The sequence below is a fragment of the Pteropus medius genome, unplaced genomic scaffold, assembly GCF_902729225.1.
Source record: "Pteropus medius unplaced genomic scaffold, Ma_sr-lr_union100, whole genome shotgun sequence".
NCBI lineage: Eukaryota > Metazoa > Chordata > Mammalia > Chiroptera > Pteropodidae > Pteropus > Pteropus medius.
The window spans coordinates 409,195-435,378 of record NW_024347852.1 but is presented as its reverse complement, the minus strand read 5'-3'; the positions used below and the strand labels follow the sequence as shown (position 1 = coordinate 435,378).

The 26,184-nt window shown below is 50.3% G+C and overlaps 1 protein-coding gene across 8 annotated transcripts in view; it reads right to left on the bottom strand.

Annotated features, from left to right (window-relative positions):
* The window catches only part of VRK3 (VRK serine/threonine kinase 3), a 31,514-nt gene extending 5,354 nt beyond the window's left edge, over nt 1–26,160 (bottom strand). Inside the window, exons 1-14 of one of the 8 annotated variants that reach the window (XR_005656298.1) lie at nt 25,951–26,098; nt 25,039–25,101; nt 20,936–21,095; nt 17,359–17,508; nt 15,836–16,051; nt 14,007–14,065; nt 13,002–13,068; nt 11,653–11,737; nt 11,275–11,380; nt 9,718–9,810; nt 7,467–7,599; nt 6,261–6,381; nt 3,755–3,874; nt 385–443 (exon numbers count right to left, since the gene is read on the bottom strand). Coding sequence is in view for 6 of the 8 variants with exons in the window: in XM_039878609.1 (XP_039734543.1) it covers nt 5,163–5,370; nt 6,261–6,381; nt 7,467–7,599; nt 9,718–9,810; nt 11,275–11,380; nt 11,653–11,737; nt 13,002–13,068; nt 14,007–14,065; nt 15,836–16,051; nt 17,359–17,508; nt 20,936–21,074 (1,377 nt within the window). In the remaining 2 variants the exon portion in view is untranslated. Of the gene's footprint in view, nt 1–384; nt 444–3,754; nt 3,875–4,226; nt 4,591–4,982; nt 5,371–6,260; nt 6,382–7,466; nt 7,600–9,717; nt 9,811–11,274; nt 11,381–11,652; nt 11,738–13,001; nt 13,069–14,006; nt 14,066–15,835; nt 16,052–17,358; nt 17,509–20,935; nt 21,096–25,038; nt 25,102–25,950 lie in introns of those variants that run through there. The other 7 variants (XR_005656299.1, XM_039878611.1, XM_039878612.1 and 4 more) reach the window with 7 other exon arrangements.
* Between the last annotated feature and the right edge of the window lie 24 nt (nt 26,161–26,184).

Sequence of the window (26,184 nt, the reverse complement as noted above, 5' to 3'; positions counted from 1 at the left end):
ATGACTGAGCAATGTGTCACAACTACAGTTTCAAAATACTGACATTAGACGTACTTTAGCATGATTAAAAAAAAATGTTGACAGAATCCTACAAACACCGACACAGAAAATCTCCAAGATATACCTTTCTTAAATGAAGAAAATAATATAAAATTGGAGACCAGTATACACGATTCAATTAAAAAAAGCCAACATTGTGTGTGTGTGTGTGTGTGTGTTGTTTTTACTATTCGGGAACGCTTCAGAATTGTGGGGGAGATTTTTGCTTTTCTACAATGAGCACATATGTATGTGCAGTTTAGAAAATTCGAAGAAAACAAAGGGGTGTAAAGAGAGGCGCCCTCAGTCCCTCCCCGGCCCGCCTGTCCCCCCTTCAGGACATACCTGAGGGACTCATCCAGCGACTGCACTGTCCCACGAGGGCCTCTGGGTTGTCAAGAAACCTGACAGGACAGAGGTACATGCGAAAGGTCTTTTAGGGAGGGGAGAACGACCTGTGACCAGGTCTCGCAGGTGTACAGGCGCCTCGCTCTGCGCGGTGGTCACGCTCCGCACAGCTGCCCTGCACGCCGAGCTAGTGACTTCTGAACCTGCTTTCAGGGGCAGCACAGCATCAGGTTCCTGCGAAGCCCTGATCGCATTTTCATGGCTTTATGTGGGTCTGTGTTTAAAGGCACCGTATTTAACATAATGAGGATTCATCCACGTTGAAATCACAGCCGGCAGCACTTGGCCTCGTGCCTGAAGGAGGCCCCCTGATACACGAGTGTTCTCCTTGGGCCACGTCGCGAGCTCCCCGCACTGAGGGAGACCGGATGGCACTTCAGTACTACGCCTGGGGCTACATTAAACCGCGAAATCGCCAACACGGAGCACAAAGCGTGGAAAATGTGGCGTTAGATAGACCGCATAAAGGACACTGGCTTCCCGCCTGAGGGCCAAAACGTGTCTGACCTTAGCTGGGATTGAGGGTACCAGGCAACTCAAAATCTCCTCCACTCTGTGTCCGAAAATGACCACAAAGGGCCGATATTGATATTGAGGTGACAAATACATTTTAGTGAATAGGCAAATTCACAAATATGAAAGCTGTGAATAATGAAGATTGACTACCGCGCCATATATTTATTATTTTACACACACACACACACACACACACACACACACACACACACACCTCACACACACACACACAACCCCCACCCACCACCCCCTCTCTCTCCTCTTGGACCACTCAGGAAAAATGGAAACTCGTCCACTTCCTTTACTCCATCTCCATCCTTGGAGTCTCGGCCCACTGTACCTTCACTGGCCTGGACCACTGGGCTGGTCCCCCAGTCACTAGGCGCTGTCCTTCCGTTCTCCCACAGCCCAGAAGCCCCAATCCCCAACCTTCTCTCCCATCCCCATGCTGTGCACAGCTCTGGGCCCAGCTCAGCACCCTCCCAGCCTCCTGTGCATCCCCCACATAGCCCCAGAGTCTTCCTGCACCCAGAGCTGCCCCGCTCCTCTCTGCTCACAGCCCTCGTGGGGCTCCCAGCACCCTGGGAGAAAGCCCCTGGTACGAAGGGCTGCTAGCCCCTCCAGCCTTGTCCCCGACTTCCTCCCTCCCGCCTCACTGCTCCAGCCACACCAGATATTGACTAGTCCTCCAACCAAGTCCACCCGTGTCCTCTGCCTCTGCACACATCGTCCCCTGCCCTGGATGGGCTTTTGCCACCTGATGCCCGCCAGGTGGCTGCTCTCCTTCTGGACACAGTTCGGGGCTGGCCTCCCGGAAATTTCTCCGCTCCAGGTAGAGGAGGTCACTGCCTCCTGAGTGCCTGTCACCCCTGTGCAGAGGTCCACAGATGGCCCGCAGCAACGAGAAGAGGAAGGCCCAGGTCGGACCATTCTCCCTCCGCAGGCTAAGGATGTGTGTGGTGACTGAATGACCGGAAGCCAGTGATGGCCCGAAAGGGCTGTGCCATCCTCAGGATGCTGTAAATTGCATGAGTTCTTTCCCCACAGGCTGTCGCTGCCGTGGGACCTCCCTGCCCCCAGGGACCAGATCTGACTCACGCAACGGAACGCCTTGGGGCACTGCACTGTTCGACTGTTTCGGATAAACTACGATGTACAAGGAAATGAAGAAATATTTGTTGAGTGAATGGAAAAAGGTCATGCACACCAGTGAGAGGTTCTAAGGCAGGAGACTGGTACTGGTCTGCGGCCTGTTAGGAACCGGGCCACACAGCAGGAGGTGAGCGGCAGGGGAGCGAGCGAAGCGTCATCTGTATCTGCAGCCGCTCCCCAGAGCCAGCATCACCGCCTCAGCTCCGCCTCAGCTCATGGTATTAGATTCTCATAGGAGCACCGGTCCTGGTGCCAAAAAGGTTGGGGACCGCTGCTCTAGAGGACAAGTTAGGGTTCCAGTAAACCTGCACCTACCAACACTGCCCCCGCGTGGTCCTTGTAGTTACTGCGTTGAGTCGCTCGCCTGGGCTGGGGGGTCCAGGACAACAGCATCGCCCACCACCCACGTCTCCCTGTGGAGCGTCTTCCTGTGCCCGGCCCTCCCTCCGAGGTCGTGGTTGGGACTGTGGATCTGGAACGAATGGTGACTCGTACCGAAATCATCAATATCAAAATGATTGCAAGGACCCATCTTACTAACTCTGCGCCAACCTGGCGGTACAGAACCTCTTAGCGAAGTGCTTCCCGTTGGCAATGGCCTCTTTGAAGGGGAAGGTGGAAAAGCCATGAAAAGAAGATCCGACCGTTCTTAGGAGTCAGGGGAAGCGGCGGGGGAGGATTCAACTCAGCGGAGCCTCGGCGGGTGGTTCCACTGATGACAAGAGATGCCCTCAGCTGATTCACCTCTGGGTGCCCAGCATTTCCCAGCACAGGGACTGGCACACAGATGTGCTCAGAAAACAGGTTCTGAGTGAATGAATGAATGAATGAATGAATGAAGGGCTCACGTATGTGCTGTCCTGTCTGCCTGGCAGCCCCGCCACTCCCTTGCCTGCCTGGAGAACTGCTTTGCTCTCTGTGGGCTGGGTTAGGGGTCTCTGGGTGAAGGCTCCCAGAAGCTGAGGCCAGATCACGTGTCTCCCCTTGGCTCCCACAATGCCCCAGGGGCTGCTCCCACCCTCACACGCAGTGCCTGCCTCCTGTCTGTCACCTCCCAGCCTGGGAAGCCCCCAAAGTCGGGGCACATCTGCTTGACCTGTGTGTCTACACAGAAGCCTGGGCCTGAAAAGGAACGCTCATGCATCCATTCCTTAGTCCGTCACTCACTCCACAACCATTTCATACGCACCCACGACGTGCCGAGCACTGTGTTGCGAACAACACGGTGACAGAGCGGACATGGCTGGTCCTCTGCCTCACAGAAATGTGACTCAAGGGGGAATGTGCTACCTGTGACCCAGTGTCACCTTTCCCATTCAATGGCAGAATCCCAAGGGTCAGCAGCCACAGGCCGGAGACATTTCCCAGCCCCACTGCAGCTCAGGGTGACCACGTAACCAAGAGATCACTGTCTCTGGTTTCGCCCTTTAAAAGTAACGGGAGGGACGGCACCAGAGCTCACAGCCCTCCGGAGAGAGAGACACGTGCTGAAGGGGGCCACGGCGCTGGCCGCCCCTGGCCTCCGACCCTGGGGCTCCCAGCGAGAGGAAAATAAACATCTACGCCGTTTGAGACTGTGTTTCGGGGTCTCCCTGTAAGAACCAACACAACAGAATGAGCAAAGGAGCAGGTCACAAACCTCAATCGCACTCGCTGCTTTAGCATCTGGGCCGGATGCTCCCACTGCCTGTGTTTACTGATTCTGTGAGTCATCCTTTTCGCCTGGCTTCATTTCAAAAGTGGAAAACTACTAGAAAAACTAGAAAATAAGTGCAAAATGAATTCCAAGGGAACAGGGCCGCGGCTCGTGTCCTGGCGGGTTCCGAGGCTGGCTTCTGACGCGGAGGTTACGCGTGGAAGCCCGGCAGCCCGGGGCCTCGCTTGCCGCCCCTCCCTCCCTCTGCAGAGATGTTCGCGGCATGTCGGCCGCAAAATGAGCCCTCCTCCTCGCCTCGCTGCCCTGCTGGAGGTGATCTCCCTGTCACCACTGGCTTGAGACGTGCCTGGCCGTTAAGTCTAAAAGAGGCGCACACGCCCACACCCTGACCCACGCCGACGCCCCCACTGGCGGACCCTCAGGACTCCGACCCCACGGTCCCCCTCAGTCTGCCCTCAGACAAGCTCTATGCCTCACTCTGACCTTACTGTCTCCCCCACCAGGTGTGAGTTCCCTGGGGTGGGGTGTGTGTGTGTCTTAGTTATTTCTGTGTCCCGGGGTCTAGAATGAAGCTTGGAGCATAGTAGGTGCTCAATACGCACATGCTGAATGGGGGAAGGCTGTGTCCAAGTGCCACTAACCCACCTGTGAGCCTCCCGCACCTGGGAGACACTGGCCTTGAGGTGAAAGGGCCTTCTCTGCAGTCGCATTGCCTGAGCGTTGAGTCTGAGTGTCTCTACTTAGTGGCTGTGTGACCGGGGCTGATTACCTATGCTCTCTGTGCCTCCGATGACAAGGGCGCTTACTTCAGGATTGTTCTGAAGATGACATAGGAAAGACTGAGGCGGTGCCCGGTGCACACAAGCATATGACAAACACTGGCCTTGAACATGTCATGATGAGCAAGCCAACGTGACAGGGGCAAACCCTTTCCTCTGGACACGCACAGCAGACCTGACGCAGTGGGGGTGACGGAAGGGGCTCCTGCGCGGTGACGACTGAGCGAGAACCCGAGGAGCAGGGGATTCAGGGCATGGTGCCATTTATGCCAACCAGACGCACACCCAACGACGACATGACATATTTTTCAAGAACACAGATACATCTAAACAAACAAATTTAGGAGAAGTATTCAGAGGTAGTGAATTAGGAACGTAGCTAAAAGTTCACAAATACAGCACTAAGTGGAAGAAAGCAAGAAACAATAAAATTTAGAGCAAAGTACCATTTATGTAGGTTAAATACACTCATATGTTGTTCAAGAACACAGACACATCTATACAAACTTATTAGAAGCAGTAGTCAGAGGCAGTAAAATATGCATATACAATGACGTGGTTAAAGCTGAACAATATAGTGTTGAGTGAAAAAACCCAGAAGCAGATGAGGTTCAGAGAACACCATTTGTAGAAGTCAAACACAGACAATGCCACCATCGCACAAGCTTAAGGATACAGATACGTTTAAGCAAACGTGTCAGTAAAACATACACTAGCCACATTTGAGGTGCCCTCAGTTGAGAGAAGGCAGGTGGGGGATACAAAAGGAGCAAAATGGAGAGAGGCTCAGGATGAACCAGCGGCTCAGCGCGCTGAGACCTGAGAAGTGGGACGGGCCAAGGCTGTTCACTGGAGCTGCCCCTCTTCCCATGCGACATGCTCCCCGGAAAACCTCACCCTCTCCCAGGGCTTCTGCTGCCCACCGAGATACCGCCAGGCTCTGACTCTCCGTGTAGACTTCACTCACGCACTTCAGAACGGCCCCTCCTGTGACTCCTGGGCAACTCTTAGCCTCCAGACCTTGAACCCCAACCTCTGAACCCACGGGCCTGATGCCCACTGTCCTTGGTGCTGAAGACCAAAGCGCGCATACTAATGTCTTCCTGCGCCTCGTTGCCCTCTGTCCGGGGTGCTGAACCTACTCCTAGCACTTCTGTTTGCAGCCAGCTCAACCCCGCTGTCCTTGGTGCTGAATGTCTGAACCCAAACTAGCAGGATCTGGTGGTTTTACATGCACAGGTGAGGGAGGCAAAATGTGAACACGGGTGGCTGGTGTTCCCCTATGCCGGGGCAGGGCCCAGACCTAACTGTTTGGGTTGCCCGTGTGCCCACGAAGGAATGAACGAGCTGTGGTGTCCTGTGCACGGTGAGCATTTTCTACGGGCCAGGCTCTGTGCTGAGTGCTGCGGACCCGACTCCCTCAAATCTTTCCACAGGCCCTGTGATGGGTGCTCACGAGACCCCTCACCGAGGACTCTGAGGTCTGTGGTGGTCGAGATGCCCACCCACACACTGCAGTGCTGGGGCTGGATCTGGCCCACGCTCCTGTCTGCTGGAACGGACAGCAGAGCACATGCCCGAGAACTACACGGGCCTGGGCGCTGGGATGCTGCCTCCCCTTCCTTTCTGTCCCCTGCTGGGTTCTGAGACTCTGCCCTATTACAGGGCTGCCAGGGCCAGTGCTGGGCTCTGCTGACCCCCAGACTCACTTCTGTTTCAGCTTCATGACATCCTCAATGCTGGAAAGGAAGTTTGTCCATGGCAGGGTCCCGTAAAGCCACTTCAGCAAACAGTAGCCCAGGGCCTGGAGGTCGCTGCGGCGGGAGGGCCCTGGGGAGGGAGGGAAAAAGGTGGCGGCTCAGTCCAGACGCTTCACTCACTGACACGTCCACCCCGTCTTTCTCTCTCTCACTGACTCGACTACGCGCTCGCGCACTCAACCACCCAAACCACGGCTCTCGCCTGTTCACTCCTCACTCTCGCCCTCTCAGCCGCCCCTTCATCCCTGCTTCGCTAGCTCACGGTCTCGTCTACTTGTCTTTCATTCACGTTCTCATTCATTCAATGAGCCCTCAGAGCCCTGTGTACCAGGCCCCATCCCATTCTCCAGTTCTAGAAGAGTCTGGATCATAGATCTTCACTGTCTAGTGGGGACATGGTTATGTTGCGGGATTACCTGAGCTATGGAGAAAGCAGAACAAGGCATGAGGAGCACAGGATACAGCCTCGGTAGGGAAGCAAAGGAGACCACTGGGTTTTATTTTTCTTATGCTTCCTAAATGCCATGACTTAGACAATTCGTGTAAGCATTCAACAAACACTGAGAGTTGACTGTGCCAGACCTTCTGCCACCTGATGTTTGGGGCACAGGCACCATCCCTTCCCTGGATGAGCTGTCTGCTGAGGACGCGGGCAGGCCTCAATATCAAGGGATTTGGGAAAGGGGCTGAGACCTCCTTAAGGAATCTGCCCTGGGCTCTCTCTGCATTCCAAAAAATCCCATTCCTCTCCCAAGACTAGAGCTGACAACTCCCGAGATCCTGCAGACACCTGAATCTCTGTCCAGACTTGACTTCTGTGTTCCAGACATGAACAGCCAACTGCTCCCTCAACAGCATCTCTGGGATGACTCTTGCGCAATGCTCATGTTTCAAGTCTACACCAGATCCTGAATGTGAACCTCAAGGCCTGCAGGGCCTCCTTATGCTCAGCAGCCCTCTGTCCTTGGTGCTGAACCACTACTCGCAGCTCCCTAGCGCTCAAGGACACTACCCACGGTTCTGAATCCCTACTGTGGCTTCTGAAGCATGACTCCAGTGTCTGGTCACCTCTGTGCGTGGCTGTGAAGACCTAGGACTGCCCCTGTACAAGAAGCATGTCTGCACAGTCCCCGAACCCTTTCCCGGGCCTCTTACCACATCCTTTGTGCAGGTCCATGCTAATGAACTCGAGGTCTCCCTCATGTGGGCTCCTGCTACCTTCCACGTAGGCCACGTGTCTGCCACCTGGGGAATAGCGGAAGGCGAAGCCGTAGCCTCCCAGGATCACCTGTGTGGACATTGGGAGGAGATGAACAGTTTGGAGATTAGGACTCTGGAGTCAGAGATTTAAACCGTGGGTACAATCTGAAATAACCAATGCTAAACAGTACGGAAGGGTGTGAAGTGAAAAGCACCCAAACCATCTGTCCCTATCCCTCCCCAGCCCCATAAACCCACCACCCAGAAGTAATCTAATACTAGTAAACAATAAATGAGTAATAATAATAAATACACTAACGACAAATACAATAGCAGTTTCTTATGCGTTGTTCCCAATTGTTTTCTTGGAAATCGGTAAGCACGTGTAGACGGGAAGGGGCTCTAGTTTTCTGCAGCGTGATTGCGCTCTACTTCCTGTCAGGCTCTCAGCTTTTTGCATTTTAATAGTGGTTCAGGGCATAAATGCCGGAGTCAGACCAGGTTCAAATGATGGCCTGGCCCTTAGTGGCCATACAACGTTGGGCAAGTTATGAAACTTCTTCATGTTTTGATTTTTCCATTTGTAAAATGAAGACAATGACAGTGCCCACCTTGCAGGATTATGAGGCTTAACAAAAAGTAAAGTGTTTATCCGCCAGACACACACAGTTAGCCACATCTGCTTTTTAATGCTGCATGGTTTTCTGCTGTATGGATAATGGACAACTGTTGCTTTTGTCCACAATTTACATCCTTTTCCTCTAGTCACAATTTGCAATATTTAATTTTACGAGTCAACCTCATTGGGCTACAGGGTGCCCAGACATTTGTCCAAATAATATTCTGGGTGTGTCTGCAAAGGTGTTTCTGGAGAAGATTAACACTGAAATCATATTCTATGTAAGTCATATTCTAAGTACCTAATGTGGATGGACCTCGTGCAGTCAGTGGCAGGTCTGAATAGAACAAAAAGGCTGAGTGACAAGAACACCTCCTGCCTGACTGCACGAGCTGGAACACTGGTCTTTTCCTCCCTTGAACTTGAACTGAAACCTTGGTTCTTCTTGGGTCTGAAGTCTGCCAGCTTTCAGACGGGAACTACGCCGTCAGCTCTCCTGGGTCGCCTGCTTGCCAAGTGCAGATCTTGAGACTCACACCCTCCGTAACTGTGTGAGCCAATTCCCTACCATAAACCTTTCTGTAAATGTGTGTGCACGCACACACACACACACTCTGTTAGTTCTGCTTCTCTAGGGCGCTCTAATATAGTTCTGGGATTTTTCTCTGGGATCACCTCTCTCAACTCTCAGTCCACGTAACTGAGGTGGGGCTCTCCTGACCCATTGCCACTGGGTTGCTGAGCTGAGGGGACTGAAGCCTGATTTGCTGGTGGTGATTCTGTCACCAAAAGGGAAGAGAGTTTGCCTGACAGTGAGCAATGCACCAAGAAGAGGAGCCCAGGGATGGAAGAACCAGTTTCCCAAGACAGGGCTTGCGTTCCTGGATTCGGCCATGCCTAAAGTCAGTCCTGGATTTTTCCACTCCATGGACCAATAAACTGTACTCCCTCTCTCCTTTTTCAATTTTTTTACTTAAGTCATGTTAAATTGGGTTTTTGTCATTTGCAGTTGAAAGAGCAATTAAAATTTACTTTAAAACACTATTTAATCAGTACTCTACCAAGAATATATATTTAAGGTCTTCTTATTACAATCAACGTTGTCAGGGACATTTCATATATACACCTTAGAACAATCCTATGAATATATAAATAGGGTATATCCCTAAGGAACTGGTGCATACAAAATTTTGACTACTGTATCCAAGTTTCCTTACAAAAAGGCTGCCCAACAAGATAAAAGAATTTCTATTTCCTTACATTCTTATCACCAATATATATTACCATTTTTAAAAATATTTTTTAATTTCACTAAAGGGTGAAAATAATTTCCGTTTTTATAATTTTTAGGGAGGTTTATCATCTTTTCAGATATTTAACTAACCTGTGGGTTTTTCTATGAACTACTTTTCCTATCATTTGTCCATTTTCCCACTAATTTGCTTATCTCTTATTCAAAGAAGCTCTTTATATATGATGGAAAGCAATCGTTTGTCTGCAATAGCATTGTAAAACAAATGGAAGTTTTGAGACAGATGAGATCTGGAGCCCAGAAAACCCCCAGGATGGGGAGGACCTGGCTATTACCTGGCTCAGGTCCTCTGGATTCACAAAGATATTCTCAGCTGTCACATTTCCATGAACATACTCATTCTCATGGAGGAACTCCAGGGCATCCAGCTGGGAAAGAAAGCAAGCAGCTCCGTGAATGAATCCCTACTGCTAGGCCTGGGATCGTGTGGCTCTGCATGTGACCGAGGGTGGGCGGGTTAAGCCTGATTCTGGGTGACACATTAGGAAGCCCACTCTATGGCACACCTCACCATGTCTTCCAATTAGGCTTTAAAAATATTCAGCATTAAAGGTAATATTTGGTTTTCTATTTATCTCTTGCATCTATTTTTTAGTTGATTGCAAACTCAGGAGATGTTGGGTACTTACTGCTTCCTGCAAAAAACAAACAAAAACCCCAAAACCCAAGACTCCTGTACATCAGGCTTCTTCTCATTTCTTCTAAAGAGCAGAAATCAATTTAGTTAAGCAATTTATACTTTTATCTCTAGCTCTGACTTTTCTACTGAGCACCAGACTCTAATATTAAACTGCCTAGGTGTTAGTTACATCCTAATGGCACCCCTAAGGCCCCCTTGAACCCAAGGCTTAACTGTCAAACAAATTCTGCTTGTCCTACAAACTCTCCATTCCTGCAGCCTGGCCCCTCCTCAGGCCTTGTCCTTATGCTGACCTTACGTGGCCTCCACCTCACCCCCTCCAGTCTCTCCCCACATGGCCCACAGGGTCTGTCTGCACCCGGAGCTGACCCTACACCTACCTGCCCTGCTCCCAGTCCTCCCAGTGCCCTCGGGACAGAGTGCCGGCTCCTCAGCTTGGTGTCCGAGGCTCTGTGTGATCTGGTTACTGCTGACCTCTCCACACCAACCTCATTTCTTACCCTTTTCTACTCCACATGTCACACTGCAGACACTCTGGGCATAAAGACCTTTGGGACTCATCTAACATGTCACTCCGCTACCACTTCCGGCCCTCCTGCATTTCGACTGGGCCCTCTTCCCCTCCACACAGCAGGGGACATTTCTATTCAGAGCACTTTTCACAACCCGTGCAACTGTGTGTGACACCATCTTCCCCCACCAGATGTAACGACCGTGTCTGTGCTGCTTTCCACCGTCCTCCTAGCCCCTGGGACGGTGCCTGACACCAGCAGGGACCCGATAAATATTTAACGAAAGGACGGATGAAGGAATGAACAAACCAACGCCTCACACTCTCTCTCCCATACAAGCCTTTGCCCAAGTCGCATCCTTGGCCTGGAATAGTCTTCTCACGTATCTCCATTCCCACTCCACCTGGCACCTTAGAAAAAAACCTCCATTGGGAAGCGTGATCAAACCCCTCAATTTGAGGCCGAAGCCCCTTCCTTCCACTCCCATGGCCTTCTGAACACCCCTCACGATAATGCTTATTACTCTGGTTCTAATGGGTTCACCTGTGTCAGTGTGCTGCCCCCCGCAGTGTCCAGCAGGAGGCGGCGTGGGCTAAATGTGTCATTGAACAAACAGACTGATGAACTACGACCCGGTGTGCCATCCCCTGGACGGGAGCCAGCACGCCCAGGTAACGTACCAGCCGGCAGGCCATCTGGAACACAGACCGCGTGGACATTACATGCTTCGGGCTGTCATCCAGGGCTGACTGAAGGGGTCTCCCCAGCATGGGAAACACCAAGAACCTGGAAGACATGGGTAGCCCAGCAGGTGGGAGAGATGACCACGGGAGCGGGTGGAATACAAGCCACCAAGGATGGACTGCAGCTGGGTGGCTACGAGGTCCTGTCCCCCAGCAAGATTATAGGTTCTGATTGCTGGGGGGGTCAGCCTGGCTCGAAGCAGGGAGGGGAAGCCACTAACTGGCCAATGGCTACAGGGTCCCAGCCACACCTGGGCACATGACAGAACGAGAAAGAAGGGGTCAGTGAGGTGGGAGGCAAGTGAGGTGACTCACCTGTACTTGTCCTCGTGAATGCCAAAACCGACACAGGTGGGGATGGCCAGCAGGGGGACCGAGTACAGCTTCTTCCATTTGTTCACTGTGGGAGGCAGGGCCTGAGAGATTAGGGCCCACCGGGTCCCAGGCCCATAGAGACAACAGCCCATTCTCAGACCAGAAACAGAGTGTGCCTGAACCAAGACCGGACCCTGGGTCTCCTGGTCAGAGATGCACCTCTGTGGGTGGGTGAAAATGGGGTGGCTGGTTAACCCCTGAATGTCTGTCATCTATATCTGCAGATGACAAAGGGTGAACTTGGGAGAAAGGATATACAAATCTGGAGTGGAAGGCATAAGAATGCCAAAATAACTTCTGAATTCACACATATAACTAATAAGATCAGGAAACATCTAAACTGGTCATAATGTCACTAGATGTCCACCCATGTTCCAGGATCTGTTAGATCAGGGGTCCCCAACTCCTGGGCCGCGGTACCAGTATCACTCCATGGCCTGTTAGGAACTGGGCCACACAGTAGGTGAGCGGCAGACGGACAACTGAAGCTTCATCTGTATTTGCAGCCGCTCCCCAGCGCTAGCATCACCACCTCAGCTCCACCTCAGCTCTTCAGGCCTTACTCAGAGGAGTGCCAGTCCCTGGTGCCACAAAGGTTGGGGACCTCTGAGTTAGATGATATAGATCCAGTGGTATGCTGATAAAATTTTAACTGGCCGTCCAGGAGAAAACAGCCCTGATCTGTAGTGTTTGCCAATTTCTGTTGTATAAATACTTCCCGACACAGTCAAGTTCAAGCTACTGACATATCACGGAATGCGGAGTTAGAACTTGATGTGTAGCAGAACGCCACTACACATTATGCGGTGTCTTCACCATTCAGAGAGAATGGATGCAAACAGCCTCAAGAGTACAGATAACAGAAATGTAAACAAATAATTAGGAAGTGATGAGTTCTGAATATTTATTACCCATGTTAATGAATCTGTTTAACTGTAAGTTGATGTATTTAATTTTAGTAATGGCTATGTTTAACAACTGACTTGCAGTATTTCTGAAAATTCAATACTCGCCTCTTAAGAGCTGGTAAGAATGTGGTGACATTGAAGAATTAAAAATAAATAAATGAGAGAGGGAGAGAGGGAGAGAGGGAGAGGGAGAGAGAGAAAAGAGCTGGTAAGAGCTGGCCTCAGCCCAGGTCTGTCCACTGAGACCCAAGGAGTAAGCAGAGCAAATCTGGGCCTTTAATTTAATCCCTATTCTCCCCACACCTTCGGGGAGAAGCTAGTTGTTCTGACCAAGCTGGAACCCCCAAGTCTCTTTCCCTTGCCTACTTCCCTGTGGAATACCTTGCAAAGGCTTGGCAGCCCGCTGGAAGAAGTTCTGCTCGTTGAACAAGCGTCCATCCTTGGCGTCCTAGTTGGGGACAGAGGGGGAGAAGTCTGTCACACTGGAATCTCTTAGACGAGGGCTCCCAGGTGATCACTGGCCATGTGTTACCCCAGGGTAATACCAGCAAAACCCAGGTTCTCCATCGATCCTGCATATCAGAATCAAATTCCCTAGGGTGCTGCACCAGAATACGTATCAGAGACTTCAAGTTGCCCCCTACTGCCCAGGTTCCTTTTCTTTCTTTTATGATAGGATCCGTAAGTTTTCCTTAGACATGTGGCCTTCAGCTAGAGACTACATTTCTCACTCTCCCTTGCAGGGAGGAATGACTGACCACATGATGAGTTCTGGCCAATGGGGTGTGAGCAGAAGAGATGTGGGCAACTTCCAGGTTGTTTGTTGCCTTAATGGGCTGGGGCAGGCCCTCCCCTTCCTCTGCTCAGTGAAGGATGCAACATGCTCGGCTGGTTGCTCTCATTTTCTCAATTTATTTTTTCCCTTGGGCCCCCCTCAAGTGCACGTTTCCTGTATTCTAAGGTCAGGCGTGAGTTCACAGACTTCTCAGCACAGGGACCCCATCTGATTGGTTCTCTGTTGGACCCCGACACCCAGCTCAGTGATGTATTATAGTAGACGCTCAATAAACACATGCTACAAGGCAGGCGGGTGGTGGGTGAGTGGGTCCAGACTGGCTCCATCTCACAGATGCGGGAAGCCAGCCCTGAGAGGGGAGGGCGCATGCCCGGATCACACGGCCGGAAAGCATTGAAGGCAGGACTCGGGGTGGGACTGAGGGCGGCTTTTGAAGAGCCCCTATAGAAAGCCCGCAGCCCAGAGGGAGATATGCTGCACCCAAGGCCTGCTGCTTCGTGGGCACAGGCCACAGCGGGGATTGGCAATCGATGGGGCATTGGTCAAAGCCCCAGTGCCCCCCCAGCCCCCCTTGCCCCGCCACCACTCACTAGTTTAAGTGAGAATCTCTGTTTCTGGGAACTTGACACGCAGGCGGAGATGGGCTCAGCTGTGGATGGACAAAATGAGAAGCTGTCACCTATAGGCAAAGTGAGCATCATCGAGCTTGCCAGAAATGAGCACTGGTTTCTGCTCAGGGTCAAGTAAATGCTAGGCTTTCAAGACCTGCTCCTCCCTGTTTTCAAACAGGTTCCTTCCCCCCCAAACCACCCGCCCCCACCTTCTGTTAATGCAAAATGGGTTATTAACAAAGAGGCCAAATCTGCTGTCCTGCCCCCAAGGCAGCCCGTGGTTGACGTCGGCCAACCTGAATCCCAGGAGGGCTCCGGCGTTCCCTAGTAAGAGGGGCTCCTTGTGCCCAAACTGTCCTGCTGAACTGCTTGCCTCCTGGGAGTCTGGAATGTCAGTAAGTTCCAGACAGAGGGTGCCCATGTGACCAGCCCCTGATGAAAACCCTGTGGCCCGGGCAGGCAACAGTTCAGACACTGTCACACCTTGCTGCACATCCTGTGTGGCTCTATGGGGAGAAGACCCCGGGAGTTGCTCTGGTCTCCCCCATACTCTGCCCCATGTGCCTCGCCCCTTGCTGACTGCTCTGTGCCCCACGCTGCAATGCATCATGGCATGAGTGTGAGTGCGTGCTGATGCCTATGGGACCTATTAGAGCAGGGTTCCCCAGCACTTGGGCCGTGGACCGGTACTGGTCCGGGGTATGTAAGGAACTGGGGCGCACAGGAGGGGAGTGGTGGGTGGGCGAGCGAGGGTTCACGTGTCTGCAGCTGCTCCTCAGTGTGAGCATCACCGCCTCAGCTCTGCCTCAGATCAATGGCAGCCTGAGGCTGGAAAGAGGGGGGCTGAGAGGAACCCACTAGAAGGCATGGGGTTTCCTCTCGGGGTGATGGAAATATTCTGGAATTAGTGGTGATGGTATATGAATGTACGTGGACCCACTAAACTGCACACTTTAAAACAGAATTTTATGTTATATAAGTTTTTTCCTCGATTAAAAGATTGCAAACCTCCCCAAACTACATAAAGCGCTTAGAACGGGGGGCCTGGTCTTGAGTAAGCATTCAGTAAATGTTAATACTTTCAGTGCAGTTATTATTTTCCTCATTCTAACAAAGTCTCTGACTCTGTTTTTTGACATCTGACTTCTGAAGGCTTTTAAGCCTGGCCTTGCCTCCTCCCTCCCGCCCCAGAACTGCATGAGCTGATGAGAAAGCCTGGGGCTCCTTCCTTTGGTGCTGGTGGGAGACGAACCACAGGAGGCCCTGGCCCGTGTGTGTGAACCCTCACCCTGACCCCGCCCCTCAACCGCAACAAAAACCCAGGTCAGGCGCCTTTCTCTGCTCTCAGTGTAGTTTAGACCTGCTCTCCCAGAAACGACTACGCAGGCAATAAACCTTTCACATCTTCTTTGCGCGAGTGACATCATTAATCTCAACATTCAAACCAAACGGGGGCACTGTCCATCCTGTCTCTGCAGAGTAGACAGAATCATCATTTACCTCATCATTCGGCCACACTGGGCCTGCACTTCCACATGACACCAGTAGGTGGAGCTGAAAAGTGTGTCCCCCAGTTGGCCACAGTCCCCACCACTCTCAACTGCCTTACTCCCAGCCTCCTTCAACCATTTACTCTACCTGCCCAGCCCCTGCAGTTGGACAGGTCTGTAGTCTCCAGTCTAAGAGAAATCTGTGATGAGGCAGGTCTGTGGCTGGGATATGGCTTCCATTTCCATTCTCCAAAAGGGGTCCCCCTCCCCTTCCCCTGGGCCCTGCCCAGCACCGGCCCACCTGTGGACAGAGCGTACCTTCATAGAGAATGCCCTGGCTGTCCCTGGTCTGGAGGGGTCCCAGCTTCCAGTGAGTCCCACTCTTGTCTATTACCACTGTCCCTGTGGGTAAAGCCTGGAGTGAGGTGGTCACCCGGCTCCGCTTCAGTGCCTGAGGGCTTTGCTTGGTTGTCTGAGGGCTTTGCTTGGTTGTCTGCGGGCTGCTTTTAGGCGTTGACGGTCTGCTCCAGGACCCTGCAGGAGGATGGTCAGAATAAGGTGTCCAACAAATGCTTCCTGGGACCTTTCATGGGTCAGGGCCTGTGTGACAAAGCTGGGGACCCAGCCATGAGTCAGGCCCGGGCTCTTCTCTTGGGAGCCGCTAATTTGGTGGCGAAGTTGGACCTGGACATGGCTGGTCAGAACTGAGTCTGAGACAGGGCAGTACAGAAGAGTATGAGAAAGAAACTGGAGAAGTCAGAGGAGGCTTCCTGGAGGAGGGGACATTTGAGTTCAGTCTTGCTGGATGAGTAGAAGTTTGCCAGGGGGGCAAAAAGTCTCCAGACATTCAACTAAAAGCATCCTAAAACAGGATCTGGCCTTATGCTGAGTATAAAAAGGGCCCAGAAATTTGTTAGACCGAGGCCTTGTCCTTGAAGGGCGTCCAGACCGCAAGAGAATGTGGTGGTGGTGTTAAGGAGACAGACAAGGACACAGGAAAAGCTGGTACCTACTCCATTCCTCCCACCCGCCATCCACCCACGGCACAGAACGGCAAGGGGCAGTGGGGCCTGGAGAATGACGAAGGACAGAGACGAGGCACTGAGGGCTGCGACTTCAGATCTGAGGGTCCGGTGGCAAGGAGATGGGCGCACACGGTCAAGCCTCCCACGCTCACTGGCTGGCATGGGGCACACACAGATGAGCGTACCTCGTCCTTGTCCCCGAAGGCCTCTCAGTCCAGCAAGTGGGGCAGAAAGGGACAAGGAGCCTGGGGGGACATGTGCTTAAATGGGAGTGGCAATGGCACGGAGGGTGCCCAAAGAGGACAAAGAGAGGCTCTGGAGGGAGATGAGGTGGCCTTGATCTACCCTGCGGGCCCAGGAGAGGCTTCCTAGAGACCTGACCCCGAGTACAGGAAAAGTGGCAGCGTGCCAGGCAAAGGGAGGTAAGAGCGCCCTGGGCCGAGGGCATGGACTTGGCAAAGCCCAGAAGCTGAAGACCCTAAAAAGTATTTCCAAAAAGTGAGTTTTCTGTGCACGAGGCTGTGGTTAGAGCTAAAACAGGAACCAGACCCGAGAGTCGCAGATGCTAGGCTGAAGAGGGTGCACTGCGGGGCGATGGGGACAGTAGAGGGCTATGAGCAGGGAGTGGTGGGGTCAGCCCCGGCTGTGAAGAGATGGATTGGAGAAGGAGTCTAGAGGCTGGGAGGTGGGGAGGATGCTGGGGTGAGGGTCCAGGCAAGTGTAAGTGATGCCTGAGCAGGGGAACGGGCCCTAAGCATGGTCAGATGACCTGGCTTTTCACCATCCAGAGTCAGGCCGATGGATCCGAACTCTTACCTTTGGGCTTCTCACGGGGACTCAGGTTATCTTCAGACCCAGAACTGTCATAGTTTGAGAAGAGGGATGATGAGGGAGAAGTGACACAGCCGGACCACTTCACTTTCTTGGGAGAGATTTCAGAACTGGTGTCCCTCTCTTTCTTTGAGCCTAGAGAAAGGAAGACCAATGCAGACTGGCGTGACAAAGGCCTTTCCAGGACCCGCTGAACCAGAAACTCTGACCGTTCTCTTCCTTTTGACCCTCACGGCCAAGTCTTGCTGCTTTTATCACCTAAGCATCTAAGCAAACTATTCCTTTGCTTTAGTTATTCTTTCTCCCAGGGGTCTAGCCTCTCTTTTGTATCTTCGATCACTTTGACACTATGTGCTCTCTTCTAGGTAATTTCCTCAGACCTGTCTTCCAGTTCACTATTCACCCTTCGGCTGTGTCTAGTCTACAGTTTTAACCATCCAATGAGTTTCTGAATGAAATGGTGACATTTCTTTTGATCATCATAGGTGTTACTTGGTTCCTCTGCAAATGTGCCGTGTCATTTCCAACTATTTTTGTTCCTTCACTATACGTTCAATTTCTTCCTTTAGGTCTTTAAATATATTAAAAGGGTTCTGTACACAGTCTCGTCTGTTAATTCCAAGATCTCTGGTCAATGCGGGTCTGATTCTGGATTTGTCATTTCTCCTGACAGTGGTTTGTTTCCACGTATCTCTGTTGATTGCCTGGGAGCTCATGTGGCAGTCAAAATTCTCTGAGGTCTGTCTTTAAAGTGTATTTCCTAAAAAGATATGCCTCAGCTGGGGAGGGGCACCCACACCTTATCATTTTACACTTTCCTGCCTTTTTTTTTTCTTGGCGGGGAGAGGGGACACACAGTTCAGCATGAACTCTGGCCCCAAACTGGTGAGAATGTGAGGTCCTGGTTAGGAATCCTCAGAGAAGACCTTCTTCCTTTATTCACCTACAACCGAGGCCGAGACAGACAAATGTCTCCGCCAATTTTCTGAGTGGGGCAATTTTTTGTTCTAGCTTACAGACTGAAGAGTCCCAGGTTTTACGGGTTTCCACTCACACCTCCTGTGCTGATCGGGCCCTAAGTTTTGTTTCCTTTACCCCATTAAGACCCAGACTAAAGGCCACTAATGACCAGCAAGCAGCCCGGGACCAACAGCACTTGCTCGGCCCTGTGGGTCTGTGATTTCTTATCATTTCTCACTTCTATGGAATTCCCTTATTATTCTACCACGCAGCCCGATGTTTTTTTAAAAAAGATATTCTTTACATTTAATCTAGCATTTTGTGCTATGCTGAACCATAAAGGGCTTTTACCTATCAGCTGGTCTGCTATAATGTAAAAAACAGATGTCGTCTTTCAACTGACACCACCTCAACCAGCGTGGTTATTCCCCAGGCTCCTGTTAACGGCCTAACAGGTTTCCATGCCTCTAATCTACTTTCCACACATAGCAGCCAGAGAGGTCTTTCCGAAATGCAGATCGTGCTGTGTCTCCTACTTGGTAGAAACGCTCCTAGAGCTGCGCGGTACGTCAGTGATCACTGGACACCCTTCCCATGATCTCCAAGGCCCCGCCTCTCTGTCCCCATCGGGATGTCCTCCTATATTTCTCCAATACGCATGGCTCCTCCCACCTCACGGCCTTCCTCATACCATGCCCCAATGGTATGAGGAAGGAACGCTTGTTCTGATCCCCTCACGTCGTCCCCTACTCTTCACTTGGCTAACTTTTATCATTCCCAGGTCTCAGCTCAAATATTACCCACCTCGGGCAGCCTTCCCTGATGTCCACAGAACATATGTCCCTTACGTGTTCTGTGGACCATCCACTTCCCTTTGCTACCGCGAACTCTACAGGCAACTGCTTAGTCAATGTCTGTTTGCCCTACTGGGCTCCAAAAGCTCTGAGACCAGAAACCGGGTCCATCTCATCTGTTACTACACAGCACCAAGCGCAGAACAGGTACTCCATATATGTTTGTTGCCGATGACTGAGTGAGTAAATAATGAACTGGCCCTAGGATGGCATTAGGAAAGACTGGAGTTAAACTCAGACGCTGAACTCAGGCCAAGGCAAATTCTCTTGGCATCTGCCTGGGATGGAGATGCGACACTGGAGATGGAGAAGCCATCTTGAAAATTCAACGCAATAAGCATGAGAACAGAAAGCATATACTGAGGATGACTTAGTGGAAAGACAGGAGGAGTCTGGGTCCCTTAGGGCATCATGGGGACACTATCCCTATATTGGAGTGTCCCCTCCGGACTTTGTTAGTAAGAAATATAAACCCATTTGTTTAAAACCTTTAGCATGAGTAGTGTTTTCTGTTACCTGTAGCCAGACACAATCCCAAATGATAAAATAAGTGTTGCTGAACTTCCTGCTATGTATCCCAACTTTCTTTTGTGGGTTTCAGATGAGTTAACACATTTTGATCTATCAATGTAGGATCTGTGCTTGTCCTTGCCATTGGCAAGGACCCATGCCTGATGATGTCTTGTTCAGTTAGTCAGTCGATCAATAAGATTTCTCAGCACCCAACTCTGTGTCTGGAACAATCCTGGGTGCTGTGCTCACAGCAGGTTACAAACCACAATCAACACAGCCTACAAACCATAGTAAATTTCTGGCCTTTTGGAGATGAAAAACATCATAAATAAGTAAAATACTGCATTTACTGCTGGCAAGTACCAAAAGGCAATATAAAGCAGGAGCAGGGGACAGGGACTGTCACATGTAGGGATGATGTGAATTCAATCAGAGATGTCAGGGAGGGCCTTGCTGAGAAGGTGACAACTGAATAAAGACCTGAAGGAAATGGAAGAGTGGATCACGCGCCAGATGAGGGAGAAACACCCAGCGAGAGAGAACAGCATGTGCGATGGCTCAGAGGCCCAGGCACTCCTGAGGTGTGGAGGAAGAGTGAGGGGGCCTGGGTGGCTGGAGCCACATAAGCAGTGGCAACAAGGTAAGGTGAGCTCTGAGAGACAACGGGGACCCAATCGCGTGGGGCCTGACCTGGCAAGATGGTGAGCAGAGGAATGACAGGTGTGACTTTGTTTTAACAGAGTCTTTTGGGTTGCTGGGTGAAGACACCCATAGGGGATGGAGCAGCAGCGGGGAGACCAGGGGGAGGATTCTGCAACAATTCTGGTGACAGGTGAAGGTGGGATGGACCAGGGTGGTGGCAGAGGAGGTGGCAGGAAGTGGTCTGATTTGACACTGATTTTAAACGGAGGGCTGACAAGACATGCTAGAGTGTTCGAGTTGAGGGGTGCGGTGAGAGGTCGCAGGATGACCCCACGGTCAAGCGCGAGAACTGCCGTTTACCACGATGGGGAAAACCCGTGGACGGACAGATGCGGGGGCAGTCACATGGGAAGCTCAGTCCTGGGCAGTGGAGACATGTATGGGACATCCAATAGATGTCAAGCGGGCAGTCTGATGTATGAATCTGGATTTCGGGGGGAGTCCAGGCTGTAGTCAGAAATATGTAAGCTGTCAACTCGAAAGCCATGAGATTGACAAACTGGGTACAGAGTGATCAAGGCCCTGGTCCTTACCTCGGAAGGATGACGAAAGTGGTCTGACAAAGGTCTGGGACCCCACATGCTCCTCGCCAGGCAGAGACTTCCCACAGTAGGGACAAAACTTGAATGCTGCTTTGATACTCTTGCCACAATCTGGACAGAAGGTGACCATGCTAGAAAACAGAAGTAGGGGCTGGAGAGAACAGGAAGTGGGAGGAGAAGCTTAATACATTGCCGAGGAAAGTGATCACTCCCAGATTACACTCTCTCCGGAAGCTGCTAAAAAGAGTTCCCCCGCCCACTGCATCCAGCCTCTAGCTCTCTGTCTCTCCCTAATGGCCCAGGACAGGAAGGAAGCAGAACAAAGGTACAAAGCTCACAAAAGATACGAGAACGCCTCGAGGTCAATGAAAATTATGCTGGAGAGCCGCTCCAATCACAGGCACCCAGAGGGTCTTCGACAGCATCTGTGGTCATTTCTTTCTTTTTGAAATCATTAGTTCACCTTTATTGAAGACCCATGGTTACTAATATGAATATCAATTACAATATCAATCTCAAATGTGACAATTTTATCCTCTATGCTTTTTTATTTTTTTTTAATAGTTTCAAGTATACAATATATCGGTTAGATGTCTATATAGTTCATAAAACAATCCCAACTGCTCCTTCCCTCCCCTGGGCCTCCACTTAGCCATCATATTAATGCTAACTGCGTTCCTGTGCCATGCTCCCCATCTCCATTATCATCCATCAGCTACTAATTTGTACTTCTTTAACCTTTCACCTCATTCTCCCAGCCCTCCAACTCCCCCTCCCTTCTGTCCGTCACCAAATTGTCCACTATATTTTTGAGTCTATTTTGATTAGTTTGTTCTTTTTGTTCCTTAGATTCCACATATAAGTGAAATCATATGGTATTTATCTTTTTAACTTATTTTACTCAGTATAATAACCTCTAGGTCCATCCATGTCGTTGCAAATCGTGATATTTATTTCTTGAACCACATAATGGGGATTAGGGAGATGACGGTTGATGCTCACTGAATAGCCACATGCTCCCCTATACTTCCCAGGGTCCCTTGCGGTTAGATTGGGGCCACATGACTAGTTCTGGCCAATGGGGTATGAATGGAAGTAATTTTCCAGCTGAGGCAGTTAAGAGCCAGAGTACCTCCTCCATCCTCCACTTCCTTGCAGGGATGGCCCTGGAGGCCACGTACGCCAGGTGGCACAGCTACGAGATGACGGAGGGATGACTGGTTCACATCGGAATCTCATGATTGGCAAATAAACTTATGCTATACTGAGCCACTGAGATCCCAGGGTTTATTTGTCAGTGTAGCATAGCCGATCCTATCCTGACTATCCTGAGGTAGTGGGTATTCATCACATTATATTCTAACCCTTGTGCATCTCTGAAATATTTCCTAATACCTTAAAAATCAAAACCCAAATCCACATAGAGCCTATGACAAATGAAGATATGGCAGGCCTACTTGTTTGCTTGGGCCGCCATACTAAATGCCAGAGACTAGGTGGCTTAAACAATATGCATTTATTTTTCTCACAATATTAGAAGCTAGAAGTTTGAGATAAAGGCATCAGCAAGTTTGGCTTCTTCTGAGGCCTCTCTCCTTGGCTTGCAGATGGCTGCCTTCTCACTGTGTCCTCACGTGGTCATCCCTCTGTCTGTGTCTTAATTTCTTCTTATCGGGACACCAGTCATATTGGATTAGGACCCTGTCTTAGTCTGTTTGGGGTGCTGTAACAAAATGCCACGGACCAGGTGGCTTATAAACAACAGAAACTTATTTCTCACAGCTCTGGAGATGGAAAAGTCCAAGATCGAGGTGCCACCGCGGTTGGCTTCTGGCAAAGGCTTTCTCTTGGGGTACAAACTGACAACTTCTCTGTGTACTCATGTAGTGGAAGAGGCTAGGGAGCTCTCTGGGGTCTCTTTTATAAGAGCATTAATTATTCATGAGGCCCCACCCTCACGACCTAATCACCTCCCAAAGGCCCCACCTGCTAATGCCATCACATTGGGCATTAGGATTTTGACATATGAATGTTGGAGGAACCCACACATTCAGATTATAGCAGGCCCACCTTAACAAACCCATTCTAACTTTGTTATCTCTTTAAAGGCCCTATGTCCAAATATGATCACATTCTGAGGAGTTTGGGGTTAGGTCTCCACATACAAATTTTTACGGGACACAGTTTAGCCCATAAGAGGAGGATTAAACTAGTTAATAAGTGAAGGGAAAATCAACAAGGATGACAGTGCAATAGGCACTTCGATGAATATATTTCCAATATCAAAAGAAAAAAATTATCTTATTTGCTCTTTATTCTAAGACTTAGTGTACACAACCAATCATAAGCTGGACTATCAAAACAGAAATTGAAATAAACTTGTGCTCGTGGCTTCATTTCACCTTGTAAGAGAAAGTTCTCTTTTTATGTTTGTTTTTGATAAATAAAAATTGTATACATTTAAGGTGCATGTAACGTTTTGATATATGTATATGTCATAAAATGAGTACCACAATCAAACTAATTATCAAATCTGTCGCCTCCCATACCTACCATTTTTTTGTGTGGTGAAAGCTTTGAGATCTACTTTCTTAGCAAATTTCAAGTATACAATACAGTATTACTTACTATAGTTGACGGGCCTTAGCTTAGGTCTCCAAAACGTATTCATCTCATAACTGGACATGTGCACCCTTCGATCAATGTCTTTCCCCCCTTTCCCCCACGGCCTCTGGTAACCACTGTTCAACTCTCTGCTACTATGGAATCGACCTGTTTTTTAGATTCTATACATATAAGTGAGAGAGATAATGCGACGTTTATCTTTCTGTGTCTAGCTTAGCATAATCAAACCCTTTGCCTTTATTTGCTGTAAAGGTTGGTCTCCATTGCAATCACAAAACGGTAGAGTCCTTAAAATCAAAGGGTCTGGTCCTGGGCTGCCTGGATTTCAATTCTAGATCTGCTACATGCTGTGCACCTTACCTGGCCTCTCCGTGCCTCAGCTTGCCCGAGAGTGAAATGGGCTTTCTAACAGCATCCACTTGACAGAGTGGTTGTGAGGCCTAAATGAATATTTATAGTTAAGTGCTGCGAGCAGGGCCTGGCTCATGGAAAGCCTTTTGTGTCAGTGGTTGTTATTACTATATCATGCCCGGTACCCCACTTATTATATTCTATTTGCTAATATTGCTTTTTTTCCCTTTTCTCTTTCCATATCCTAAGTTCTGAGCCTCTTGGGCCTCTCCACTTCCTCTCGGTGCTGCTTTATGCAATTCCGGCACCGCCCTTGAAAAACAGAGGCTGTCCAAACAGCTAGTGAAAGGAATCTCAGCCAGAGAAAAGCATCCCTCTTCCCCTTGGCCTGTAGAAGAAAAGAAACCACACTGTGGTGTAAACTATCCTTTTGTTATTTCTCACAAAGCAGTTGTGTAATACATCTGACTGCATAGACTGCCGTCAGATATCCCTAAGCCTCTAAGAAGTCTGTAATTCTGATCGGCCGTGTAACTTAAGAATCTGTTGTTCGGGTAATAATACTGAAATGGCTAGCTCTAGCTTCTCAAAGGTATAAATACTGCTAAGCTGTTTTGTCAAGCTAGAGGAGTCACCACCACGTCTTCTTTCTCCTTTGGGCCACGACAAACCTGAAGCCCTTGTGTCGATGGAGCCATAAGATCAAGATTGCCTAGAGGATGGCTACCCTGAAGGGTCGTTCCAGACTTTGTACTAGTGAGAAACTTGTGTTTGGTTAAGCCACTGAGGTTCAGTGGCTGTTACTGCAGCACAGTCTAGCCTAGTCTGAGTCACACACTGAGACTTTGCTAGATTACTTATGTCAACGAAAATTTGAAAATCTGTGCCAGTTTTAACTGGCTTTGCTTTAAGCAGAATTTCCCCAGGTGCCAAGTGCACCTTTGTATACAGATGGCCTCCGGGATGGGGCGAGCGCCTAACCCAGTGACCCTGTCATGCTCACGATAACAGTCCTCCTGGGACTGAGGTTTGAGAGCAGAAACACAGAGAAGATGCAGCAGTAGCAGGCTGATGGTGGGGAATGGGGCTTAAGGGTCACGTGCCCAAAGAAACGGTACCTTTATGGGGTCACAGTCTGGCACTCAGATTCACTGGTCTGGAAACTCCATCTTAACAGTGTCCTGTAAGTGAATAAAGGTGGACAGTCTGACTCAGGTTTACTTCACGTGTAAGTGAAAGATAACGGTTAATGTTTATTGAGCATTGGCCAAATAGCCAGAATGTGCTAATTTCATGCATTCGTTCAATAATTATTTATTGAACTTGTTAAGATGTGCCAACCACTGGGGATACAGCAGCAAAGGAAACAAATAGGGGGGTGGGGGAGACAAGATAATAAACCGATGAGCAACTAACTATTTAATAGTTTAGAGATAGTGCTATAGTAAACGCTCAATAAATATGGATGGAAGAAAGAGGGGTCTCAGAGTGCTTAAGTCACCTGTCCAAAAGGTCACATAGCTAGTTCAGGACTAAAACCGAAGGCTCCAACACTCCGGCCAGTCTTTGAAATTCATTCATCCACTTATTTTATTCGACAAATATTTTCTGAACATCTGCTATGTGTTAAGTATTGTGTCCCTCCTGGAAAGTTGTAAGACTAGCACAATAAAAGAGCTAAAGGCTAGACTCCACCTGGGCGCAGTTGGTTTAGGTGACCGTGACTTGCCTCGGCTCCGCCCTAAGCAGAAACCAGGAATGACGTGATGCTAAGGCGGGGCGTCGGTCAATTTCCCCATTAGCTCCGCCTGTCTCAGTCGTAGCCACGCCCGACACCAAGAACCAAAAGGGTTTTGGGACCGTTAGGACAGGCCAATTTCGCCGGCGACCAGAAGTTCCTCTCATCCCACACCGCGCCCCCGGGCGTTCCACCTCCCACAAAGGCTCGTGCTGACGTCACAAGCACCACGACCAGAGTGAGGATGGGGCATCAGGAGACCTCCCCCTGCTAAGCCTCGCCTTCTCCTCACCTCTGGACTCGGTGAGCGGAGTGGAGACCAAATATCCGCCGCCAAACCTCGGGTCCACCGCGGGGACGGAGACTCACCTCAGTTGCCCCGAGGAAACTTCCGCTGGGACGGACGGTGCTGCGCGCGCATCCTCTGCCCTGAGGCGGGGCTGCGCCCGCGCAGGCGCTGCTGACCTCCCGACAGGCCCCGGGCTGTGCTTTCCAGGGAACTCCATTTCCCAGACGCCTTCGCGGC